Raw genomic sequence first — 21,499 nt, 5'->3', positions numbered from 1 at the left:
AATCGAGACGTAGGTTGAGTTATCTTTGCTATTCTGATCTCAAATAGTCAAAATTTTTCAAAAATTTAATAACTTTTTTATCATGCTTTAAAGGAAAAATAAGAAAGACATTAATATGACCATAGCTACAATTAGGACTTTTCAAGAGTGCCAAATATTTTATGACTGTTAAAAACTTTATTCCCTTATTTCCTGCTTGAAATAAAATAGAAGTATGCCTGAACTTAAATATAAAGAACACGTTATACTACACACTGTTAATGTATCGTATAATATACTTCAAATAAAATTAAAGTGTTAGTCCAAATTATTCTATATGCTCATGTTTAAAATTTGTAATTTTACAAGCGAGTAACACTTTTCAACAGTAAAGCGAAGATAAGAAAAAAACGTAATGAAAGACTTAACAGATTACCACTGGAGAAAAAAAATACACAAATATAATAGAATTTGAAAACAAAGAGCAAAACAGTTTTAATGAGTTCAAATTATGTAGGTCAGCAAGCCCAAGCGTAATTTGATTCCAGTCTCAAGTGAATGCTCCATCAAAGCTGAAATAAAAAGTGAGTGTCAAATGGAGTAATAGAAATACAAAAGATTTTCCCTGTAAAACTCAACTTATCAATAAAAGATGATGCATGTCGAATCCCCAAAGATATCACTGCTTTGTCGTTGGGCATATTATTTGTCAGTCACTTGGGCACGAGGTATAGATGTATTCAAGCCCTTTTTCATTCGTTTATTTTTGTCAGATATTAAAAAAAATTATGAGCAGAACAGATTTTACAAGCTAAGCAGCGATGTGAGTTGAGGAATATTTGCTGGAAACATTAATTTCCAATAAATATACTTGACGTAGAAGATGAATTGTTATAGACCCAGTTAACATGATTGACTTAAAATCCACAAAAATTCCAGCACAAAATTAGTATAAGCTATTTTGACTGAATCATTATTTTTTATATATATGACATATTGACTAGCATTATCTATCAAACAGTTCGTGGTAACGAACGGTTTGATAGATAATGCTAGTCAATATGTCATTTTGGTACCAATAGTTACATCAAAAAGATAGTGTTTTTATCTTGATCGTAAATATATAAGTTTCATCAAGTTTATTCTTACCCATCAAAAGTTACGAGCCTGAGAAAATTTGTCTTATTTTAGAAAATAGTGGGAAACACTTCCTAAAAGTCATAAAACCTTAACGAAAAGCACACCATCAAATTCAGCGTGTCAGAGAACCTTATTGTAGAAGTTTCAAGCTCCTATCTACAAAAATAAGGGAATTTGGTATTTTTTGCCAGAAGAGAGATCACGGATGCGTGTTTATTTGTTTGTTTTGTTTTTTTTTCCAGGGGTGACCCAGTGGTGACCCGTGTCGACCCAGTAGTCCTAGAATGTTACAAGAGGATTAACGAAAATTAAAAATTCTAGTGCTTTTTTAAATGACAAAAAAAAAATTGGAAAATTGGAAAAAATTAATCCCCACAGTACCCGGGGGAGGGTCTGCAAGTTACAAACTTTAACCACTGTTTACATTTATTAATGGTTACAGGGAAGTGTACAGATGTTTCCAGGGAACTTTTTTCAGTTGGGGGGGGGAGTGGGTCATGGAAAGGGGGTTACGTGGGAGGATCTATAGAGGAATTCTTCATGAGGGAAGAGAATTTCCATGAAGGGGGTCCAGGATTTTCTAGCATTACTTAAATAAAAAAACATAGACAAAATAAATAAAAAAAAAATTTCAACTGGAATTTAGGAGTAGCGTTAAAACTTAAAACAAACAGAGATTATTACGTATATAAGGGGTTTCGTCTCCTCTTCAATACCTCAATCTTTACGCTAAAGTATTTTTAGTAATTTCCACTATTTATTCTTCGGCCTTTGTGATTCAGGGGTCATTGATAAAGAATTGGGACAAAATTAAAGCTTAAGTGTAAAGAGCCAGGTATTGACGAGGGGGCAAACCCCCATGTCAAACAAAAGTTTATACAAAAAAAAATTAATACGCAAATTTCGTTTTAATTATTCATGTGGGGCGAGCCAAAATCAAAACATGCATTAATTCAAAACATTCAGAAGTTAAATAAAAAAAATTCAACTGAAAGTATGGAGCGACATTAAAACTTAATACGAACAGAAATGACTCCAGATATGAAAGGGGCTGTCCCCTCCTCAACGTCCCGCTCTTTACGCTAAAGTTTTGTATCGTTTAAAAATTAGAACTGTGACAAAAAGTCGAACTTTAGCGTAAAGAGCGGGACATTGAGGAAGGGACAGTCCCTTTCATAGACGGAATAATTTCTGTTCGTTTTAATTGTTAATGTCACTCCTTACTTTCAGTTGAAAAAAATTGTTTTTTTGTTTAATGTTTGACAAAATTCAAGTGCTTTCATTTCATCTGAGCTCATCAAAGATTTTGTCTCTACTCGACAAAAATACTCAGCAACTTCCTCGGAAAATTCAAAGAGAATTCAAATTGATCGCCCAAAACTCGCATAAGCGGTGGAATCTGCTCCAAACTTCCTCAGTAAAGCGTTAATGGAAAACGGCTTTAATAACAAAAACCTGTAAGCCTGAGTGGAGGATCTATTTCAATTTCATGAGGAGGAGCTCAAGATAGTCTAATCTTGATCTTGTTTGTAGTGAGTTACTGAAGTACACAAATTAGCATAAGGATTTTAAGGGTCATTTAGTTTGTCATATTTACCTAAATATTTTTGTATCGTTTAGAATTCCATGAACCTTGTAAAAAAAAATAATAATAGTAATAATCTTCATATCCTAATCTATTTCTAACCTTAAAGTTACAGTGAATTTTTTTTAGGATGAGGAATTAAAAATATTTTGATCTATAAAATTTATCTCCAATTATTTATATCTTTTCCGATAATTATATCAAGTGTTGCGCACTGTCAATCACACAATAGTAAAAAAGTTTTGTAATAGCTAAAAATTGACAAATTGCTTCTAAAGCCTTAAATGATGAGAGTTCTGAGATTTTACATTCATTCTTTCTTGAAACTCAGAACTACGATTAAACACGTTTTTGCATTACAGCAGCTCAGGATAAAGCTGGCACTGTTAAGGATGTTTTATGCTGTGGATAGACTCTTATTATTAAGCCCTAGCCATTTGGGATTTTAACGCTGCAATTAAGAAGATAAGAACTCCTGATAGAAATGATTCCCTTAACTCTTTTTGTTATGAGTTGTATTCAATTAGAAAATTCCAGTTTGGATCATAATTAATTTTGGGACGCACACAAATTCAAAAAAAAATGTTACATCAAGCAAACAAAAGAAATCTATAAAAATTAAAAGGACATATTATGTGGAGCTTCAAGTGTTCTACTTATAAGACTTTTGGGATTGGTACTTCAACAGCCCAAATAGCATTCTTCAAATGTAAAAAAGGACTTTAAATACCATTAGCAAAGAACAGTACCCTCCAGGACATTCATATGCAGTAAAAACACAGCCATTTCGACCGTATCTAGGCATAATACCTTATCTCAAAAATCGCAGTTTCAAGAAGAATCACTTTTTAAATATTCTGAATGTTCTGCCTTATCCCGAAACAAGACGTTTTACCTTAAAGTAAATTTTTTTCTTCAGTCTCCAAATTCAAAGCAAAACGCCTTCTTTTAAATTGGGGCAACAAATAGAAAATTCAATTTCATTTGAAACCCAAATAAATGTTTCAAAAATTATTTACAAACCGTTATTTTAGGTTTTTTGTGAGTTCTTTTGGGAGAAATAATAAGGTCGTTCAACACCAGAACAGCATTAAAACGAATTTTGAACGCCAATACTTCCCGTGAAAAGTCTATTCTTTACGTAGACTACTATCGTGGTTGCAACAGTAGCTGCAACCTACTAAGGAACGAAATGCGGCCCATAATAATCAAAAATTAAAAAATTCGTAAAAAAAAATTGTTAATCACTTTAAAGAGGCGTATGTGGAACATACGACGCATAGAATGCGCCGCACACCTTTAAAGTAAAATATGGCTTTGGGATTGTTATTATTATAATTTTTTTTAGAGCTATGATTAATTTGATAGGCATTGCAACAACGCAAGCATATTTAATATGAATAATAACTGGAAAGATGGAAATACTGAATTTAAATAGCAATACTTAATCAGGCGGTACATCTTTTCTACCTAAACCACTTGATTCTACTTACTATATTAAACCTACCGAAAGACCTGGTGATCAAACATAAGAAAAATGATGTGGGGTAATAATCAAGATTTTTTTGGGGGGGAGGGGTAATTTTTTTTTGGGGGGGGGGGGAGTTTCAGATCTTTATAATGACCGACGCTTGAAACATTCTTCCTGGCGTGGATAAATCCCCCAAAAGCGACTCTTGATATGTAGTTTCCACAAGGTAAGTGAACGAAACCGAATAACTTCATTTGTCTCTTACATGCCTTATATTTTGATGTCTCAATCCGAAGCCATTGAAAAAGGTAATTGAAAATGGTAAATGCAATTTTAAAAATAAAGTATTGCGTTTTTCAAAAGTTTCATTCTTCTAATAAAAAATAACCCTTAGATGGAATTTAAAATCAAAATACAACCAAAATCTAATTCTAGGGCTACTATTGTAACAAAACGAATCGAGGGAGAGGTACAATTGGGTTTTACTTATGCAGCATTTCCTGAAAGTTCTTGTTACTTTAAGATGGAGTCTACTCTTCAAGAATTAGACTTCTAATCAGAGTTTGCACTTTTCATTTCGTATCTCCCTATTTTCATGCCAAATTTCCCAAAACTTCTTGTGTTAGGATCCGATTTTTCCATATCAAACAAGCAAAACTTAGAAACAATAGGAAATTTTCTCATATTTTTCTCTTTGGAAATAAAAAGATGTTTTACCCCAGATTTCCATAGAATTTACATGAAAAGTACAGCAAAACATCAAATTTTTACTCCAGATATACGATATATCGATATACGATATATATACGATCCAGAATACGATAAATATGATAAAATATGAGCTATAACATCATTTACTCGAAGGAGAATATGTGACAGTAAAAAATCAAATAAGGACAATCTCCAGCACTTCACTTCACGTAGCGATTGCCCTTGTCTTGAAGCCAGCGGCAGCTTTCGGTATTCTTACAGTTGATTAAGTTTTATCCTCGTTTTTCAACCAATAATTGACTGGAATAGGTGAGACTAGGGTGACATTCTCGGTTCTATTTCGGATGTCGGTTTTGGTAAATGGCTGAAAATAAATGGCTGAAATAGCTGAACAGAAGGCTGTAAAAATGTTCTGCTGGAACATGGCTAATCAGTAACGAGAAGATGAGGGATATGCACTTTCACAGTTCTGGGCACTAGATTTCACCATTGCAAGTCTTCAGATCAAGTATCTTCTTCCAGTACGTCTCCACTTAGAATTTTTCAACTTGGGCATCTCCCAAATGGAGCCTAGCTAAATTAGTTATTGCCTGTTATCTCCATTGTACGTCTGTTTCTGCAGGGAACACTTTTCTGGTAGAACAGGAAACTGCAAAAACAGTGGTGTTAGAAATTTTTGCTTCAAGTTTCTTGCATTACTTGGTTCAACTAATGCCAAAATGCCGTAACTTTTGTCGTCCAGCATGAACCGGTCTTTGATCTGCTTGATCAGAACTATATAGTATTTTCGATAAGACTGGTAAAAGAAATCAATGTTATCACATGGCTGTTTAGATTATTCTAGTTCTTGCATGGAGTTGCAGCTATTCCCATATATATCTGGTTTAAAGGCAGGTACTCACTTGAAAGGTAAGGATTGAGTTCAGTAAACAAACCAATACTGCGAACATAGTCTAGTTCCATGAAATTAGACACAAAATCATTCACAAGTTTGATGACACTAGACTTTAGGGAGCGAAGAAGCGGGAGATGGGATAGAAAAATTGTTTCGTGTTCGTTGGAGAGGATAATAGCGTGGTACATGAATTCAAGGTACGGCTTTGTCAACTTGCTTTGTAACGTTGACAAGATCAGATCATTTGTTGCAGTTTGATCGTCAAACGTGATTTTTGTGAAATACTGAATAAAAGCCTACTGCTCATTAAGCATCTTTGAGCAGACCTGAAGGGATAACCAACGGGTCTGTCTTGGTGCAAAAATTATGTGTGCTTTGCAACGAAAGAACTCCTGAGTTTTGCCATATTCTCATCTGGAAACGATTCTGAATAAGCGGGCATAAATCTTCTAGTGTCTAAGTTTTCTAGTGTCTTGGGTTGTGATAAATACATGTAGGATGGACAGAAGTAAATAAGAGGGCATGAACATTTAAAATTCAAGATCTAGAGCACCATTACTCTCATAAGTGTTGAAGCAGATCTGTTGGTTTCAAACATGACATTAGTTGCACGCATTCCAATAAGCTTTTTTTTTTAAATTCAGCGCCAATCTTTGCAACATCTATGATAGTTTTTTTTATGATAGTTCTTTGCAACATCAAAATCTATGATAATTTTTCAGCCTTTGTTAAAAAAAAAATCCAAATTTCCTTGAATATTCCTAAGAATCTTTGCTCTAGCATAGATCCCCCTGAATCCCTAGATACAAAATAAGCGTCCCTAAAAGAAAGGGATTTCACCTAAAATAGGGGAAAGTACTTAAAAGTGGAAAGCCAGCTTTTAACTAATAACGGAATTCTTTTATTTGAGCATTTAACTTTAATTAAATAAAATACTATGATATGCCATAGGACAGATGATTTTTGCTGCTGTTTAAAAGCTGAGATAGAAATTTTCCATTTAGAACAGGAAGCAGTTAAGACTTAAAATCTCTAACTGAGATAGACTGGAAAAACGGTCTCCTGGTCTGCAAAAACACTTGGTTGGTGAGGAAGATATTGCTGCCAGCTGCTTCCTTTTTGTTCCAGTAAAAAAAAGTCTAACAGAACGTTTTTACTTCTGTCTTGCATTCTGTCAGACAATCTACAAATGTGACCGGGGAATTAAAACCCATCGGGGGACTCAGAAGAGCACAAAAACTGTTTTCAAAAATCTTGTCTATGTCGAGAACTGTTGTTTGCTTTATATTTTGCTAAGGCGATTGGGCTTTAACCGCAAATAAATTCTATTTCATTCATATATCAATTAAATATGTATAGTATTATAATTACATAAGTATAGCATATAATTAACATAGCGTGTTATGTTACACACTATGTTACATATTATAATTAGTTATAATTACATATAAATTATATAAATTCCCTTCGTATCTCAGAAACAGTAACAACGTGTTTTATTAGATAGGTGCAATAACAACATATTATTTTGTCGCATTCTTAAAATTAGAGTGTAGTTATGTATTCTTGATACAATCTCCAATTTAATTCAAAAGTTCCGACTGAGAAATTTCGCAAGATTTAATATACCTTTCACAGTTCCCTTGCAAAACTTAAAAAAATCAATTATTAAAACTAATAAAATTGTCAACTGTTTACAGTCAAGTCTTTTATCTCAAAACACTTGCATGCCCAGGAAAAGATGCTGAAGTAGACTGTATTGTTCAACAAGAAAAAAAGCAAGCTAAAGGTTTTACCCCTTCTTTTTAATCGTGTAAAGCCCAATCTTCATTGTCTATCTTTACATTCCATTACAAATACCAGTCTAATTCCAAATATCTCAGGATTATAGCATACAAACTACATTATTTTCCCGGTAAAGGTTTTATAGGCTTAGAGACCATTTTACTAGCAGGTCTGAATTTACTATAAGGTAATGTTTCATCCATATATGATGTATTTCGAATAAACATGTACAGTATGATTTAGTGTGAAATAAAATTAGACCGACGTAAGGTGCAAACACCGTAGATTTTAAGAATTTATAATTACTATATAAATAACACATGAATTTAAGTTTTAACTATTCCAAGTAAATGGCATCAGTGAACAACCTCTACCAATTCATGAAAACTGAGCAAAAAGCTTAAAACTTTGCCGAGAAAAACTAATTGCTCTGGTGGTAGGTATAGGCTGGTAAGATAACCTCATTGAACAATGACAAGGCAGTAGAAAGTAAATTACTTCATGTCTATTCCTCCATGTCATGGGCATGGCATGACAATTACCATTGTCATGACAATTACTATTCCTCCATGACATGACAATTACTCCATGTCATGTCATGGGCTTCTCTGCCTTTTGAAGCTTCACATTTTTTTTTAAATTTATTTTTTCAGAGAGAGAGAAAGAGAGAAAAATTAATCTTAATTAAAGACCAATACATATTCACAAAGAAATCATATCAAACAGACCTGTAATGTGAAAATCTATACAGATTTGCTTGTGGCAGGACTCAATATTTTCATCACTTACTATACAGACTAAAAAACAGAACAAAAATAAGAAAAACCGAATTTATATGAATAAAGAAACTTAAACCCCCCCCCCCCATCCATCCCTACTCACGATTCTTTATTGTTAATATTAAGAAAAGATGCACTCTCGGTCATGCTAGTGCTTTCAGGAAGACTATTTCAAACCGAAACTAGGAGAAGCCTAAATACAAAACTAGACCAAGCAGCATGTCATCTTTCTTGCTCCTTGTACCGCTGAATTCCTCGTACCACAAAAATGACCCGCAGATTTTGCTGACAAAACATCACCGGTCTGATAATCTCTCAGCTGCCTAACATTTGAAACGTTAAAATTGCGATAATAATCCATTGTGCATTCAAGTTTTACAATATCACCGAGTAAGTGCAGCACTTCATTCTGCACAATTTACCTCCCCTTAAAATTTACAACGAAATTAGTAGGCCTAACAGAGCAACCATATACAATGTAATGATGAACAAGTGAATTACATAAAACTTTCAAAACAGAAACAAGAAAACCTATTTGAACCGACGAAGCAGGCCCAAATCCCATTCAATCCTCACCGATAAAATTTCTCTGTGTTTTTCCAATTTAAATTAAAATCAACATAAAAAAAATAACTTGTAATAAATATCTGTTTATCTCCATACCGTTAAAATTAACTAAGCCAAAAACGGTATAAATAACTTTGGTACGGCCGAAAATAATGTAACTAGCTTTACTCGGGTTCCTTGTTACAAAACCAGAACTAATAAACATGCAGGTTATGCAATTATAAATAAATATTTGGTACACATCGATACCAAAACCAGGTTCTGGCTTTTGCCTCAAAAAATCTCTACCACAGGGAGTTATCTTTCATATAAACAAAGCAGTAACGCACTCCTATCACCTCAACTGCACACGGGATAAGCCGTATACATTACACTATTCTCCTATAAGAACTGATTGAGGATTCTTCCTTCCGATTTGAAAAATTTGCCATAAAGAAAATTTCAATATTTGGCCAAAAATGAGTACTTTTAACACATTAAGCCCCCCCCCCCCCCCGCTGATAGGTTACATTCGTTTTAAAGATCCCTTTAGGGAAAAACTGGCGTATCAGACTATATAGAGGAAGATGGGCTTTCCCCATAATTTTCATGTAAAGTGGCCGTTGTATGTTGTTTGAATGACCCCATTTTGCCTCAAATTTATTCTTGTCTTTCCGCTTCATCCCTCATGTAATATTGTTAAACAAGCAATAGCGGTAGAGATTATTATTTATCTGTAATTTTTTCTTGAAAACAGTACTATAACTTTTTCTTAGTATTGCCACAGGTCCGCCAGTATGAAGAACGACCTAGAATAGATCACAACTCTTTGATTCGTTTCTCCCTGTCAGCCACCCTAACATTATTCATAAATTGCATGCTGACTGAAATTAGAGATCCCTAAGAAGGAATTTCGAGGACGTAATTTTTTTTTTTTTTTACCAATTATTTGGTCTGAGCATTTAAAGAAGCCATTTCCGTTTGATAGCTGTGAACCAAGTGTTGGATTCTTAATTGCTTTGCATTAAATACTATGCATTGTGGCAGAGAAATTTAAATAATAACTTGTATACTAAGAGATTCAACTTTGTAGGATAATCCAGGGATCGTACAATCGTACAGGGATTGCACGATTTATCGTACCAATCCAGGGGATTGAGATTTTACGATAAAGATATACTTGTTGGCATTTAATAAATTCCCTTGCACACGAAAAACTTCTAATATCACCAACGATTTCCATTCCCCATATCATTTTGGCCTTTTGGACATATAATCAGTACTGATACCATATTGTCGAAGATGGCAGACTAGTATCCTTTTAATAAACTCCCTCGCATAAGGCAAATTACAACTTAAGTAAATGAAGAAGACAAAAAAGCAGTCGCTTGCAAAACAAAAACAATGCAAGAAACTAAAATTAAGATAAAAAACCTAGCAAAAGGTACTTTCTTTACAATCACAAATTTTTGTCGAAACTTTGCAATTTGCTTTAATATACAATTTATAGCATTAAAAATAATTCAGATACTAAAGGGCATCTAGAAAGAGCGTTTAAAAAAAGTACCATTGTATGTAAATGACATTGAAGACCATGCAATAAGAAAAAACAGAAAAGGAATATTTACTTTAAAAGTTTGCATCTTAATAGATCCGTCAGGGCTTTCTGGATCCTCACTATCTCCTCCAAGAAGTAAATCTGATTTCCTTTCGGCATTTTTGTTTATCCCAAGAATCCTAGAACATCACAGGAAAAAAAAAACATATTTTAGTGCTAGGTAACAAATCTGTAGCCAGGCTACCTGGGATACCAAGAAAAGTGAATAGAACAAAGACTCGTGCATATATGTATAATAGCTGCTGGGGTATACATGAAATCAGGGGTACATCCCCTTAATTTGTCAAACCGTTTTTTTAGACACTGAATGCATTAATTTTACTTGTCATTTGGATTTTTCGGAGGTTATACTTCTGTGCAGCGTTTCTCAGTAATCTCAAAACTAACCAGTATATAATTTTCAAGAAGAAATAATGCATGCAAATAAAAACTTCAGAAGAATTAAAATAAAAATACGGATCTTAGGAAAAAAACCAACATCTTAAGACAATCAAGGAAAACAAATGCGCTTACGTGGAAGCAGAGAAACCATTCCAGTTTTCTAGACTGTGCCAAGACCCAGAATTTTCATTCAAGGAAAACAGGACAAAGGGAAACTTAACGCTCACCCATTTCAAGGAAACTGTTTCCTTTTCAGTACATATATTTTGGATTTCCAAACTTCAGGGTTTTAGTCCACTAGATCCGCCTGTCTCGGCAAATAAAACAAGTTTTATCACAGATGGGTAAGTGATTCTTTTCCCTATTTAAAAATACAACTTCATTTAAACAGTGATAGGGCTTTTAAATTTTTACCCTAGTAGTGGCAAGTTCACCAAATAAGTATGGCAAGCTTGTTTAGGCATTTAAAACAAGAACAGCAGTGGAAGTGACTTCACCAAATGGCGTTCTTGTTCATACAATAAATTCAACTATTAATTTGATAACTTTATTTTCCATTTAAAAATGCAAAAGTATCTTCAATTATCAAAGCGTCAAATACTTGCCAAGGCATTTTGAAAAAAGTTTATATACTCTTTTGGAGAGGCAATCATCAATTTATTAAAGAGATTTATGTCATTAGAAAGGAGTGCAGGAGATTACGATTAAAAAAAAAAGTATTTGTAGGAACTTAACGAGTTTGTAGGAACGCGTCGAAAACGTAAAAACAAGAAAACAACAAAAAGAAAACGAGTAAGTAAATGTTCTTAAGATCCAAATGAGAAAAAAAAAAAACACGAACATAAAAAACGTATAGTTTGATTTTTCAGGGACTAGAAGTTAACTTGAAGATGGGAATCGCAAGCGTAGGCTAGATCATGCTTTAGTATCTACAATATTTTAATTTTGTACCTACAACACTTAACAATAAAGGTTTTAGCATACATTTTTGAAAAGCAACAAACATATTTAGGCAATAATTCTACTCTCAATACCAATATTGAAAAATCTTTTGTCTTGTTTAAGTAAATTAGTGATTGAAGCAGCAAACTTCGTGCCGTCCGTAAAGAAAAAAAAAGAAGAAAAATCAGATATAAAAAACAAAAAGAACAGCAAACGCGTGAGTACTATCAAACAAAACTTTAAACTTGATAAAAAATGAAATAATCAACAAAAGAACCAGTTAAAAGATGAAAAAGATCTTGAAGAAAAATCTAAAAAGAAACTTATGGTATTAAGCCAATATCAAACACACTTAAACCGAAAAAGAGAACCCATTACCACAGCCCCCTGTGCCTATTAGCAAGATTCAAACAAATGCAAACACATATTTTTGATTTCGATAACCTCTTTAACATTCAGAAATAAACCAATATTCTTCGAGACCAGGCTATCAGAATGATATAGTACAAAATGGTAGGCGTTCAACCAAATGAGTTTAATATGCACTGAATCAAAAGTCCAGAAGCTTGAATTTTATTAAAAGTCTTACTGAACGATACCATTAGTTCATAGATTCTTTTCATTAATTTTTGGTAAAATTATTTTTTTTTCTGAAATTAATTATACATTAGGTATTTTGAGTCAGTTGCATTGCTTCTTCAAGATGCGACCAATAATTGTAAATTATTTACGGTGTCTCCAATAATTGCACACGTTCACTTTATTTAAAAGTTTATTATGTTTTATTTATTTCAGTTAAGTACTAAAGACAGCTGTGATTAGTGGTCCCTACCACTTTCTCTACTTTTTATCTTGGCAAAATCCTGTTAGCATCTTCTCATATTTTTCGTCACCCTGTATGGCTTTTTTTGCCCCTAACCTTAACTAGGTTAAGGCATTTGCCTTAACTAGGAATCTGACAATAATTTCTTAGCACACATCAAACAGTGTCTCAATACTGAAAATTTTAATGGTGATTAGAAAGTCCAGATATCCAGATAAAATGAAAAAATAAAATAATAAAAAAACGTGAATACCATCCACCAAAATCCGAACTTAATAATAAAAGAAATTACAAACAAAGGAGTCAAATAAAAGACAGCCAGAGGAAATTAAGAAAATAAATAGGCAATTAAAAGGTGTTTTTGGTCAAACAGGCGGCTTCATACCCTTTTCTTGAACGTGCACTGCTATCATCAGTAAGTAAATTGTTCAATACAGCATACTCAAAAGAGCCATAGTTGGTCAGGGAGTTTCTGGAAGATCAGTTTAATCTTTTCAAGTTTGTAAATTGAGTAACGTCAAAGCACCTTAAACAGGACCTGAAATCTTCCTTGCACAAAAGATTTATTCGACAGACCTTAGTCTTGGTTAAGCATAGAATCAAGCTTGACGCGTAATTTCGCGCTTGTGTTTGGTATATAAAAGAGAAACATTTCAAAAACTAGAACATAAAGAACAAAAAAACGGAGACGATAAATATATCTGCAATTTCCAACGCAAAAAAAGAAAGAAATAAGATTCTGACTCTAAGCTTTGGCACACGCTGGTAGTGGCACATAAAGTTTACTGTAACCAAGTTGGATTAAATAGTAAAACTAAAAGGACATTAGTGATTGTAGCTGCAGAAAAATATAAACTGGAATTCAAAAATCATAAGAGTTCTAGAATTTAACCCATTAATTTTAGGTGATGTTCGTTGACCTTTCCCGGATGTATGCTGGAATTGTCAGTTTTACCAGTTTCCTATAGTCTTCGATTGGACTTTCAAGGCTGTTCGCCTAATGACATATTCCAAAGAGTTTTATGAGACAAAAGAGATATCTACAATAGATTTCAGAAATTTAAGCTAATTTTAGATTATAGGCGATTTACTCAACTGTGAATTGATTCCCACACACAGAATTAATACTCCTTGGGATTGCATCCGTATTTTCTAATCTATATATTCCTTAATAAATTGTATTACCACCCCTAAAAGTATGATTAGATGTAGAATCGAAGAGGAAAAGATCATTTTGGTTTAACTCTGTGGTAAAAATACGCTTTTATCTTATTGGTTTACGTCTGTGATGTATGTTTGTAAGCATCGCAAATGCACTATACTTAAGCACATGCAAGAAAGGGAAATCAACAAACTCAAAGATTTGAAACCTGGTTGGTTCCTGGATATTTTAATCCAGAAAAGGGAACAAAAATATTATGAGTCACAAGATTTTTAGCAAGTAAACTTTGTTTTTGTGCGGTGGAATGGACCGTATCCTTACTAAGCACCCTGAACAACTAGGATCCATTTCAAAAGTTCCTCACTTAACTGTAGTAAAGTTGAGCAACCAAAAACTGCAAATGTAACGTCATGATAAAAAGCGAACGAATATTTGCAAGGGTGAATGGTCTGAGCTACCTACTGTAACAAGTAAAGGGAGGAGCGAGATGAAAAAGCTCGTGAAGTGGAAAACATCTTTGATTTTTAAATGTTCTCAAAAATTTTGCAAGTAGGCTACGTCTTCGTGAGTACTGAATCAAGTTGGGTTTCTAAAGCAATTTAGTTCTCAATAGATGGATAAGATATTTTAATATTTTTAGCATATATCTTTATTCTGATGGAGTGTACTCATGAGAATATAAAGCTAAGAGAATTACATAATGCGATACATATAATCTAAAACGTATTGTAAAAATGGATTTAGTTATATTGGCTTCTGAGATGCCAAACAATTGGGTAAAAAAAGCATCCTAACAAAACCAAATTATGACCCTTAAATTTAAAACAAATTTCGTAAACAAATGATACTTTGTAAATTTATTCATAAGGACTATTTACCCAGCAGCCAAAGGATGGCCTCATTACATATATATATATATATATATATATATATATATATATATATATATATATATATATATATATATATATATATATATATATATATATATATATATTCATGGTTGCTTTTTACGGTCTTCTATTATTTTCTATCTTTGCACTGAGGACGACTGAGCGGAGGTCTCGTCTGAAATATTTGCATTTCATTTTTGCTTTTTCACTGACAGGAAATATCCTTGTTTTTTCTTCTGCTGAAGTTTTCCCTCATCATTAAAAAAAAAAAAAAAAAAAAAAAAAAAAAAAAAAAAAAAAAAAAAAAAAAAAAAAAAAAAAAAAAAAAAAAAATACGGTATGCCTTCCGCTGCGTCCTTTCATTTTGGAAAATAAAAAAACATGCACGTCAAATGTTTTTAAACATCACGGCAGGTTTTCACCGAAAAAAAAAAAGCCAAAGATATTTGCAACATTTTTAAGCTCAGGAATGTTTTGGTTTGTACATTTTACTACTCGAGTCAGAGGTGATGGATCAAGGAAAGAAGAACTGATAGAAAAGAAAAAGAAAATTTAAAGAATATTTTGGATCAATTTTGCATGACAAGCATATTCGGCACTTAGTTGGTTTGTCGAAACAGCTTTGTTAGAGGATGCAGATCTGCTTTCGCAGAAGAATCGCATCAAGAATTCTCAGCATAATACCTTATTTTAAATAAGTTTGTTTTCCTTTTTTAGGGAGGGGGATACACACCTTTAAAACAAAAAGCACAATAAGAAAAAAATATTTAACATGTCATTGAGCCTAATCCACTCCTAAACATGGGTATTCAAAAGATATCTAATGTGGTCCTCACAACCTCTCTGTTGCTAGAAAGCTTCTTAGATTACTAATAGAAGTACTCCCTCATTCTCGAAATTTCAATAAATATCTCAAACTCAATTGCTTCCCCATTCCAAAAGCTCATTTCCCCCAAAATAAATATACGACTTTTTGTCTTTTGTTTCTTGCACAGGCACATAAAGAAAAACTCAGCAGCCTATTGGCTCCTAAGGGCCCGCGTACGATTTTAGTACAAAGAATAGGACTATATTGTGATATTATTAGAACAGTCAGCATAGCGGACAAAAACTTTTACCACAGATTTTCACGTGCACTGCGTTCAATTTTAGATATTGTACATCATATTCACAAGTCTAAAAAGATATTTAGTTTTTTTTTCTTTTGGACCATGTGGCAATGTCGTTACGTTATGAACATTAGAAATTTAATTTCTGTATTCTGCATACAAGACTTTGTACGCATTTAAAGAGCATTTATCGCAGGAACACATACCACCAAACTACACATTAATTATTTGCTTCACCTGATAACTGACAACTACCAGTTTTTCTATAATGATTATTTGTTTCTTTTTAACGAAGGAATAATGCCAATCTATTTTGACGATGCAAATGTATCAAGCCAAGTCCTAATGAATAGAAAGCTATCAGAATATTAAACAGGAGAGAATGCTCACTTTGTACAATTAAATCTCGACTAGTAGAAAGAATACGCGGACGACTGCTGGCTAAAATTACCGGCTATGACAATTTAGAATCCGCTACGCGGCAATTTTTGTCAGACTTATATTTGAACAACAACCCATTAAAAATAATTGAATCTGCTTAAAAGATGACCATTGAAGTTCATAAAGACAGTAGCCTATACTGATTTGACTGGGTCGACTTTTGAATCAAGAGAGAAGTTTTTCAAGGACAATTATTTCTCCGTTTCTCACTGACAGAAACGGTCTAAAATTATCTATGCTTTATATTTGACACCTAAAAAATAAAGATTAAACGGCTGTTTATCCGAGATCGAAAACGCTTTTTTTGGGGGGGGGATAATTTATTTAGCACATCAAAATCTGTTTATATTCATTTTTGTTACGTTTTTACGAGTTAGACAAACATTTCGAGGGCTTTTGAGCTCCTAACCCCCCTGGATACGGCTTTTTGTTAGTCTTTTCATTAACTCAAATATAGCACGGACGTTCTTTGACCATTCGATATTTTTTTCTAACCAAACATCTTTGGAATGACTAAGGCCCTATTTTTTCCAGAAACAGGAGGAAAAGCAGTGACTGATAACTCTTTTATTACTTGACAGATAATCACCATGAAGAATAAAGCAATCTAAAATAGAGCGGCCTATTCCCTTCATCTTGCATCCGATAGGAAACGGAAATTTATCCATAATCGAATTAATTCTCGGTAATATAGACAGAGAGTACATATTGAATGATATATCAGTGTGTTTAGATAAAAGAAAAAGTAAAGGAAAAAATAGCATGTAATTTATTAGAAAGAAGGGATCATTTAAAGTTCTCTCTTGATAGTTTGCTCGGGCACCAAGACTATTAAAATATATTCCTAATGAAAATTAACAATTGCACTAGAAAAAGGAAAACAGTCAATTGGACGAACTAAGAGATAAAGAACACATTTTCGAAACAGTTAGTAAGAAACCGGCTATATGAAATGTCTTCAGTAGGTTTGGTGGTAAAAGATGAAAGTTTACTGAAAATGACAAAAATCGTTCACTTCGTGTTTGCTAAAAAAGAAGAAGGGGCATAACAATAAAAATATGTTGAAAAGAAAAATACGACAAAACAAAGATAGCTCAAGTCACCCATAATGCAGACGAATGAGTAGGGCGATAAAATATGGAACAATGCAAGCATTTAGACAGCAATACAAAAAAAATTGATGCTTTAAAGAAGACATAAGGAGAAGAAGAGGGGGAAAAAGAGAGGGTAAGAAAGAGGCAGAGGAAGAGAAAAGGACATAAAAAGGGAGGGAAGTAAAATTTTAGCAAATGTTTTAGTAGTCAGGAATCTGACATCCCCAGAAAAATATCGCCTACAATGTAGTCACCAAAAAGACACAGTGGCAACTCACCCACAATGCAGACACATGAGTAAGGCCATAGAAACGTAGAATAATGCATACAGTTAAATAGTAATGCAAATAACTTGGAATAATTAAAAGAGTTGAAGGGAGAGGAAGTGAAGAAGAGAAGGAGGAGAGGGATAGAGGAAGGGAGATGGAAGACAGAGAAAAAAGGGTGAAAAAAAAAATCAAGAAAGATTTAGCCAATATTTAAGCAGGCAGGAAATCGGCCAATACTGGCAAATGTTCATTTACAAATCATTCCATCCAATAATGAATGAAAAAAGAAGGAAAGGAGCAAAAACTACGATTAACTTTGAAAACTAATTGCAAAAAATTTTTTTCTGTTTATGTGAACGACAGGGTAACATGTTATCACCAGAAACACTGTCAAGAATGAGGCTGTCTTTCATCAAAATATGCCCCAAGTCAAAATTTCATTTTACAATCCACTTCGACTGGTCCTTAAAAAAAATTTAAAGAAATAAAATCAATATACTTTTCCTTAACGCAACTTTACCCTTAAAGAATGAAAGATCTTAAGCCGAACTGGCCAACTACGACAAAAAACAACAAAGAGAGAAAAAAACTCAATGAAAAACAACAAGCGAGACTGTAGCCAGTATAGAAAAAGGATGAAAAAACTAAAAGGACGCGGATATTTCGCCTGGTTGTAAACGAGGCGTCTTCGACACACGAGAAACAAAGATACAAACTAAAATGAACTAAAAACAAATAAAACCACCACCAAAATTTATAGAATACAATCGTCGCAACTGATCCACTTAGGTCACAGAAGCTAATAGTTATTTCGATGAGAACACTAAATATATGAATTACCAAAATTCATAAGACTTGAGCCCACCTCCATCCCATTGTATCATCTTTTCCGTCACCTGTTTCAAAATTAGGAAAATGGTCGTCTATGACATTGCGTCCTCTCTTATGAATACAAAAATCATATTTGAAAAATTCATAATCAATAAAAAAATTTTGCATTGAAGGAGAATTCAATTCTCTGCAGTTTTGATGTTGTTTCTCAACCTCAGGCACCTTAGTTCCACAGCAGGTTTCTGTAGTAGTTCCACATCAGGGAAGTTGTAGTAGTAGCAGTAGTAAATAATTTTTACACAGCTTATATTCAAAATGGGATAAAAAATATCAAATAACGGTCAAAACTTTTAGTTAAGACAATGAATACTGCAGAATGAACATTTAAACTGTGAAAAAGTAAAAACTTTTTCATTGTTACCCGTTATTATAAATATTCATTTCATTTTAACAATAGTAGCAGTAATGATATATACAAATAGACAATGTATATAAATACAGAACAAAAATAATTTCCAAATTTAGCTATGTTGAGCATTTGATTATAGAAACTGACCTACTAAATCAATTTTAAAGGCTGATGAATAAATTACCGGTGCAGTCTTTCCCTTAATTCGCTTTATCCAGCTGAAAAACCATAACTTCTTATCTAGTGTTAGAAAATCCCAAATCATAGTTTTGGTTAAGCAGGGGGCAGTGGTTTTCTTTTTTTTTTTATAATAAGGGGTAAAATACGAAATTAATAAAGATGCACAACCAAAACATACAAGAGAAGAACATAAAAGAAGAAAAAACTTGGAGAGCAAAAAAAATATATTATTTCACTTCGGTCGAAAAATTTCTAGATGTTAGATTTTTTATGATTATTTTTTTATTACGCACGTGTTTTTCACTTTTTAAATAGAATTTTGCCGAACATTTTAGTAGTTTATTCTAGTTTTTAGTTCTTTCGATTGATAAAGGTTTCCAAATGAAATAAAAATATTCGTGCATTCGTGCTTTCAATGAAGTAAAAAATTATCATTTTAGTTGGTGCGTGGTCTTCATTAAAAGCTTTACGTTATATGTCTCCATATTTCACTTCAGTCATAAATGCGTAAGGCCAAATTTACTCTAAAATTGTACTGAACATATGATCAACGAACAGGTTCTTATCCAAGATTTTTTTCCATGCAAAGAGAGGCTACGAAAGGATTTTCTTCGGGAGGAGGTTTACAAAAATAAAACAAAAAAAGGATAAAAAATTCGTTTATATTAATTTATTATGTTTTTTACGAGTCGGATGAAATTTTGGGGGAAAGAGGTTTCAACCCCCTAACTTCCCTCCCCCTGGATACGGCCTTACTAAGGAATAGGGATTAAGAGTGGGGAAGAATTGACTGAAATATTAAATGGAACAAAGGACAACAGTTTAATTAGATGGAGTCGATGAAAAATAGCACTTTTCCCCTGTACAAAAATGATAACCAAAGTATGTGGCGCGAGGAAGTACCAATGTGATGCTGGTAGAACTATTTGTGCTCAAATTGAATATGCAACCAGATACTTTCCATCGTCCACAGTTTTGCATAACTCTTTATTCTTCCTGCCGGTCACATTACCACATTTTATATTACCTCTTTTTTACGTAAAATTTTACTGGAAAGGATAATTTTTCCAATACAACCTTTTATGAAAAGTAAAAAAGGTAATTCAAAAATTTGAAAAAGTAATTTATCTCTTATTGGGTAAATAATCACTTCCCTTATAAATTCGTTTTTAATATTTTATCAAACTCATAGAGCAAGATAAAGAAAACTAATGAAGAAAAGATGTACATACCACCCGTAGCCTCGATTGGGGTGTGGAAAGAGAAGGGTTAAAACCCCCTAAACTTTGAAAAGTACCTTTTCTTGCATTTCATTCAAAAATCAGGAACAAACATCCCCCCAAGATTTTAAAAAAATAACTACTTGCTCTCCCCCCTATTTTTTTTTGTAAATTCACGCTCTTGCACACCACTAAGTACTACATGTGTTGTCGCTCATTCAAACGACACAATTTTAACCTAAGATAAATCTAAAGAAATCAAACCACGATTGAAACAATTTGGAATTCCTTTTGGACCACACCACTGTAAAGCATATAATGACAATTGTCCGATATAGAGTCGATCTGTTCTTACAAATGCTATATTAAAACATAATGCTGCATTATATATATATATATATATATATATATATATATATATATATATATATGTATATATATGTTTCCGAGTGTCTGGAACTACAAATTAGCTCTGATAAATTGACATCCTTTCCTTTGTTTACAGCAGTAACCAATGCAGAAAAAAGAATAAAGACACCATTGCTGAGAAAACGTTGGAAATTAAATACTACCTCGTTAGTGCTGAGGATGGAGCCTCCGGCTGAATGAAATCAACTCCACCGTCAATCCCTTGGGTGACAATTATCTCCTCGCCACAGAAATGAGCAGCAAATTTCGCATCCATTGCTTTCATATACTCAGGGGTTTGAAGGGATTCTTTGGTAGGTTTTCTGAATCTAAAATGAAGAAAAAAGTTTCTATAAGTGCTTTAGCGGAAGGATGTAAGTTTGGTTTAGAATTATACCTAAAGGGGAAATCAGTGCTAAAAACTTGTGTTAGTAAAGGACGGACTACTTTTCTTTTAGAAATCAAAATGTCATAGTAGTACTAACAAATCAAAGTCAATGCAAATTCAAAACGAACGAACTATTACTGCTCATGAAAGAAAAATCAATTTACGATACCGTTATAAGGCTAATACCCGCAGCCAATTGGAACAAGTAAAGAATTCTTTTTGCTTTAAGAATATTCAAATAATTTAGCCCTCTTTCCCCGAAAACTTTTAAGGAATATAAGAATAAAATCACACTTTGACTTCTGACAACTGACGAGCCCCATAGACAACGCCTATTCTTTTTTTTTCAAAAACAGGCTGGAAGAAATGCTTTATATTTCTCGACTTTCTATGATGCCTACAAAAGTAGAGTGAGCCACGCACACAACAAAATATTCTAT

General features: G+C 33.1%; 1 protein-coding gene across 6 annotated transcripts in view; it reads right to left on the bottom strand.

Annotated features, from left to right (window-relative positions):
• Nucleotides 1-252: 252 nt before the first annotated feature.
• LOC136038677 (copper-transporting ATPase 1-like) overlaps nucleotides 253-21,499 on the bottom strand; it is a 268,609-nt gene continuing 247,362 nt past the window's right edge. For 5 of the 6 annotated variants that reach the window (XM_065721953.1, XM_065721956.1, XM_065721954.1 and 2 more), the window contains exons 24-26: nucleotides 20,836-21,000; nucleotides 10,520-10,628; nucleotides 6,660-6,964 (exon numbers count right to left, since the gene is read on the bottom strand). In XM_065721953.1, the coding sequence (XP_065578025.1) occupies nucleotides 6,956-6,964; nucleotides 10,520-10,628; nucleotides 20,836-21,000 (283 nt within the window). In that variant the 3' untranslated portion in view covers nucleotides 6,660-6,955. Of the gene's footprint in view, nucleotides 552-6,659; nucleotides 6,965-10,519; nucleotides 10,629-20,835; nucleotides 21,001-21,499 lie in introns of those variants that run through there. The other variant, XM_065721952.1, reaches the window with a different exon arrangement.

This window comes from Artemia franciscana, chromosome 18 (assembly GCF_032884065.1).
Source record: "Artemia franciscana chromosome 18, ASM3288406v1, whole genome shotgun sequence".
In the NCBI taxonomy this organism is placed as follows: Eukaryota; Metazoa; Arthropoda; class Branchiopoda; order Anostraca; family Artemiidae; genus Artemia; species Artemia franciscana.
The sequence above is the reverse complement of the archived record's forward strand: the minus strand, read 5'-3'. Positions and strand labels throughout refer to the sequence as shown.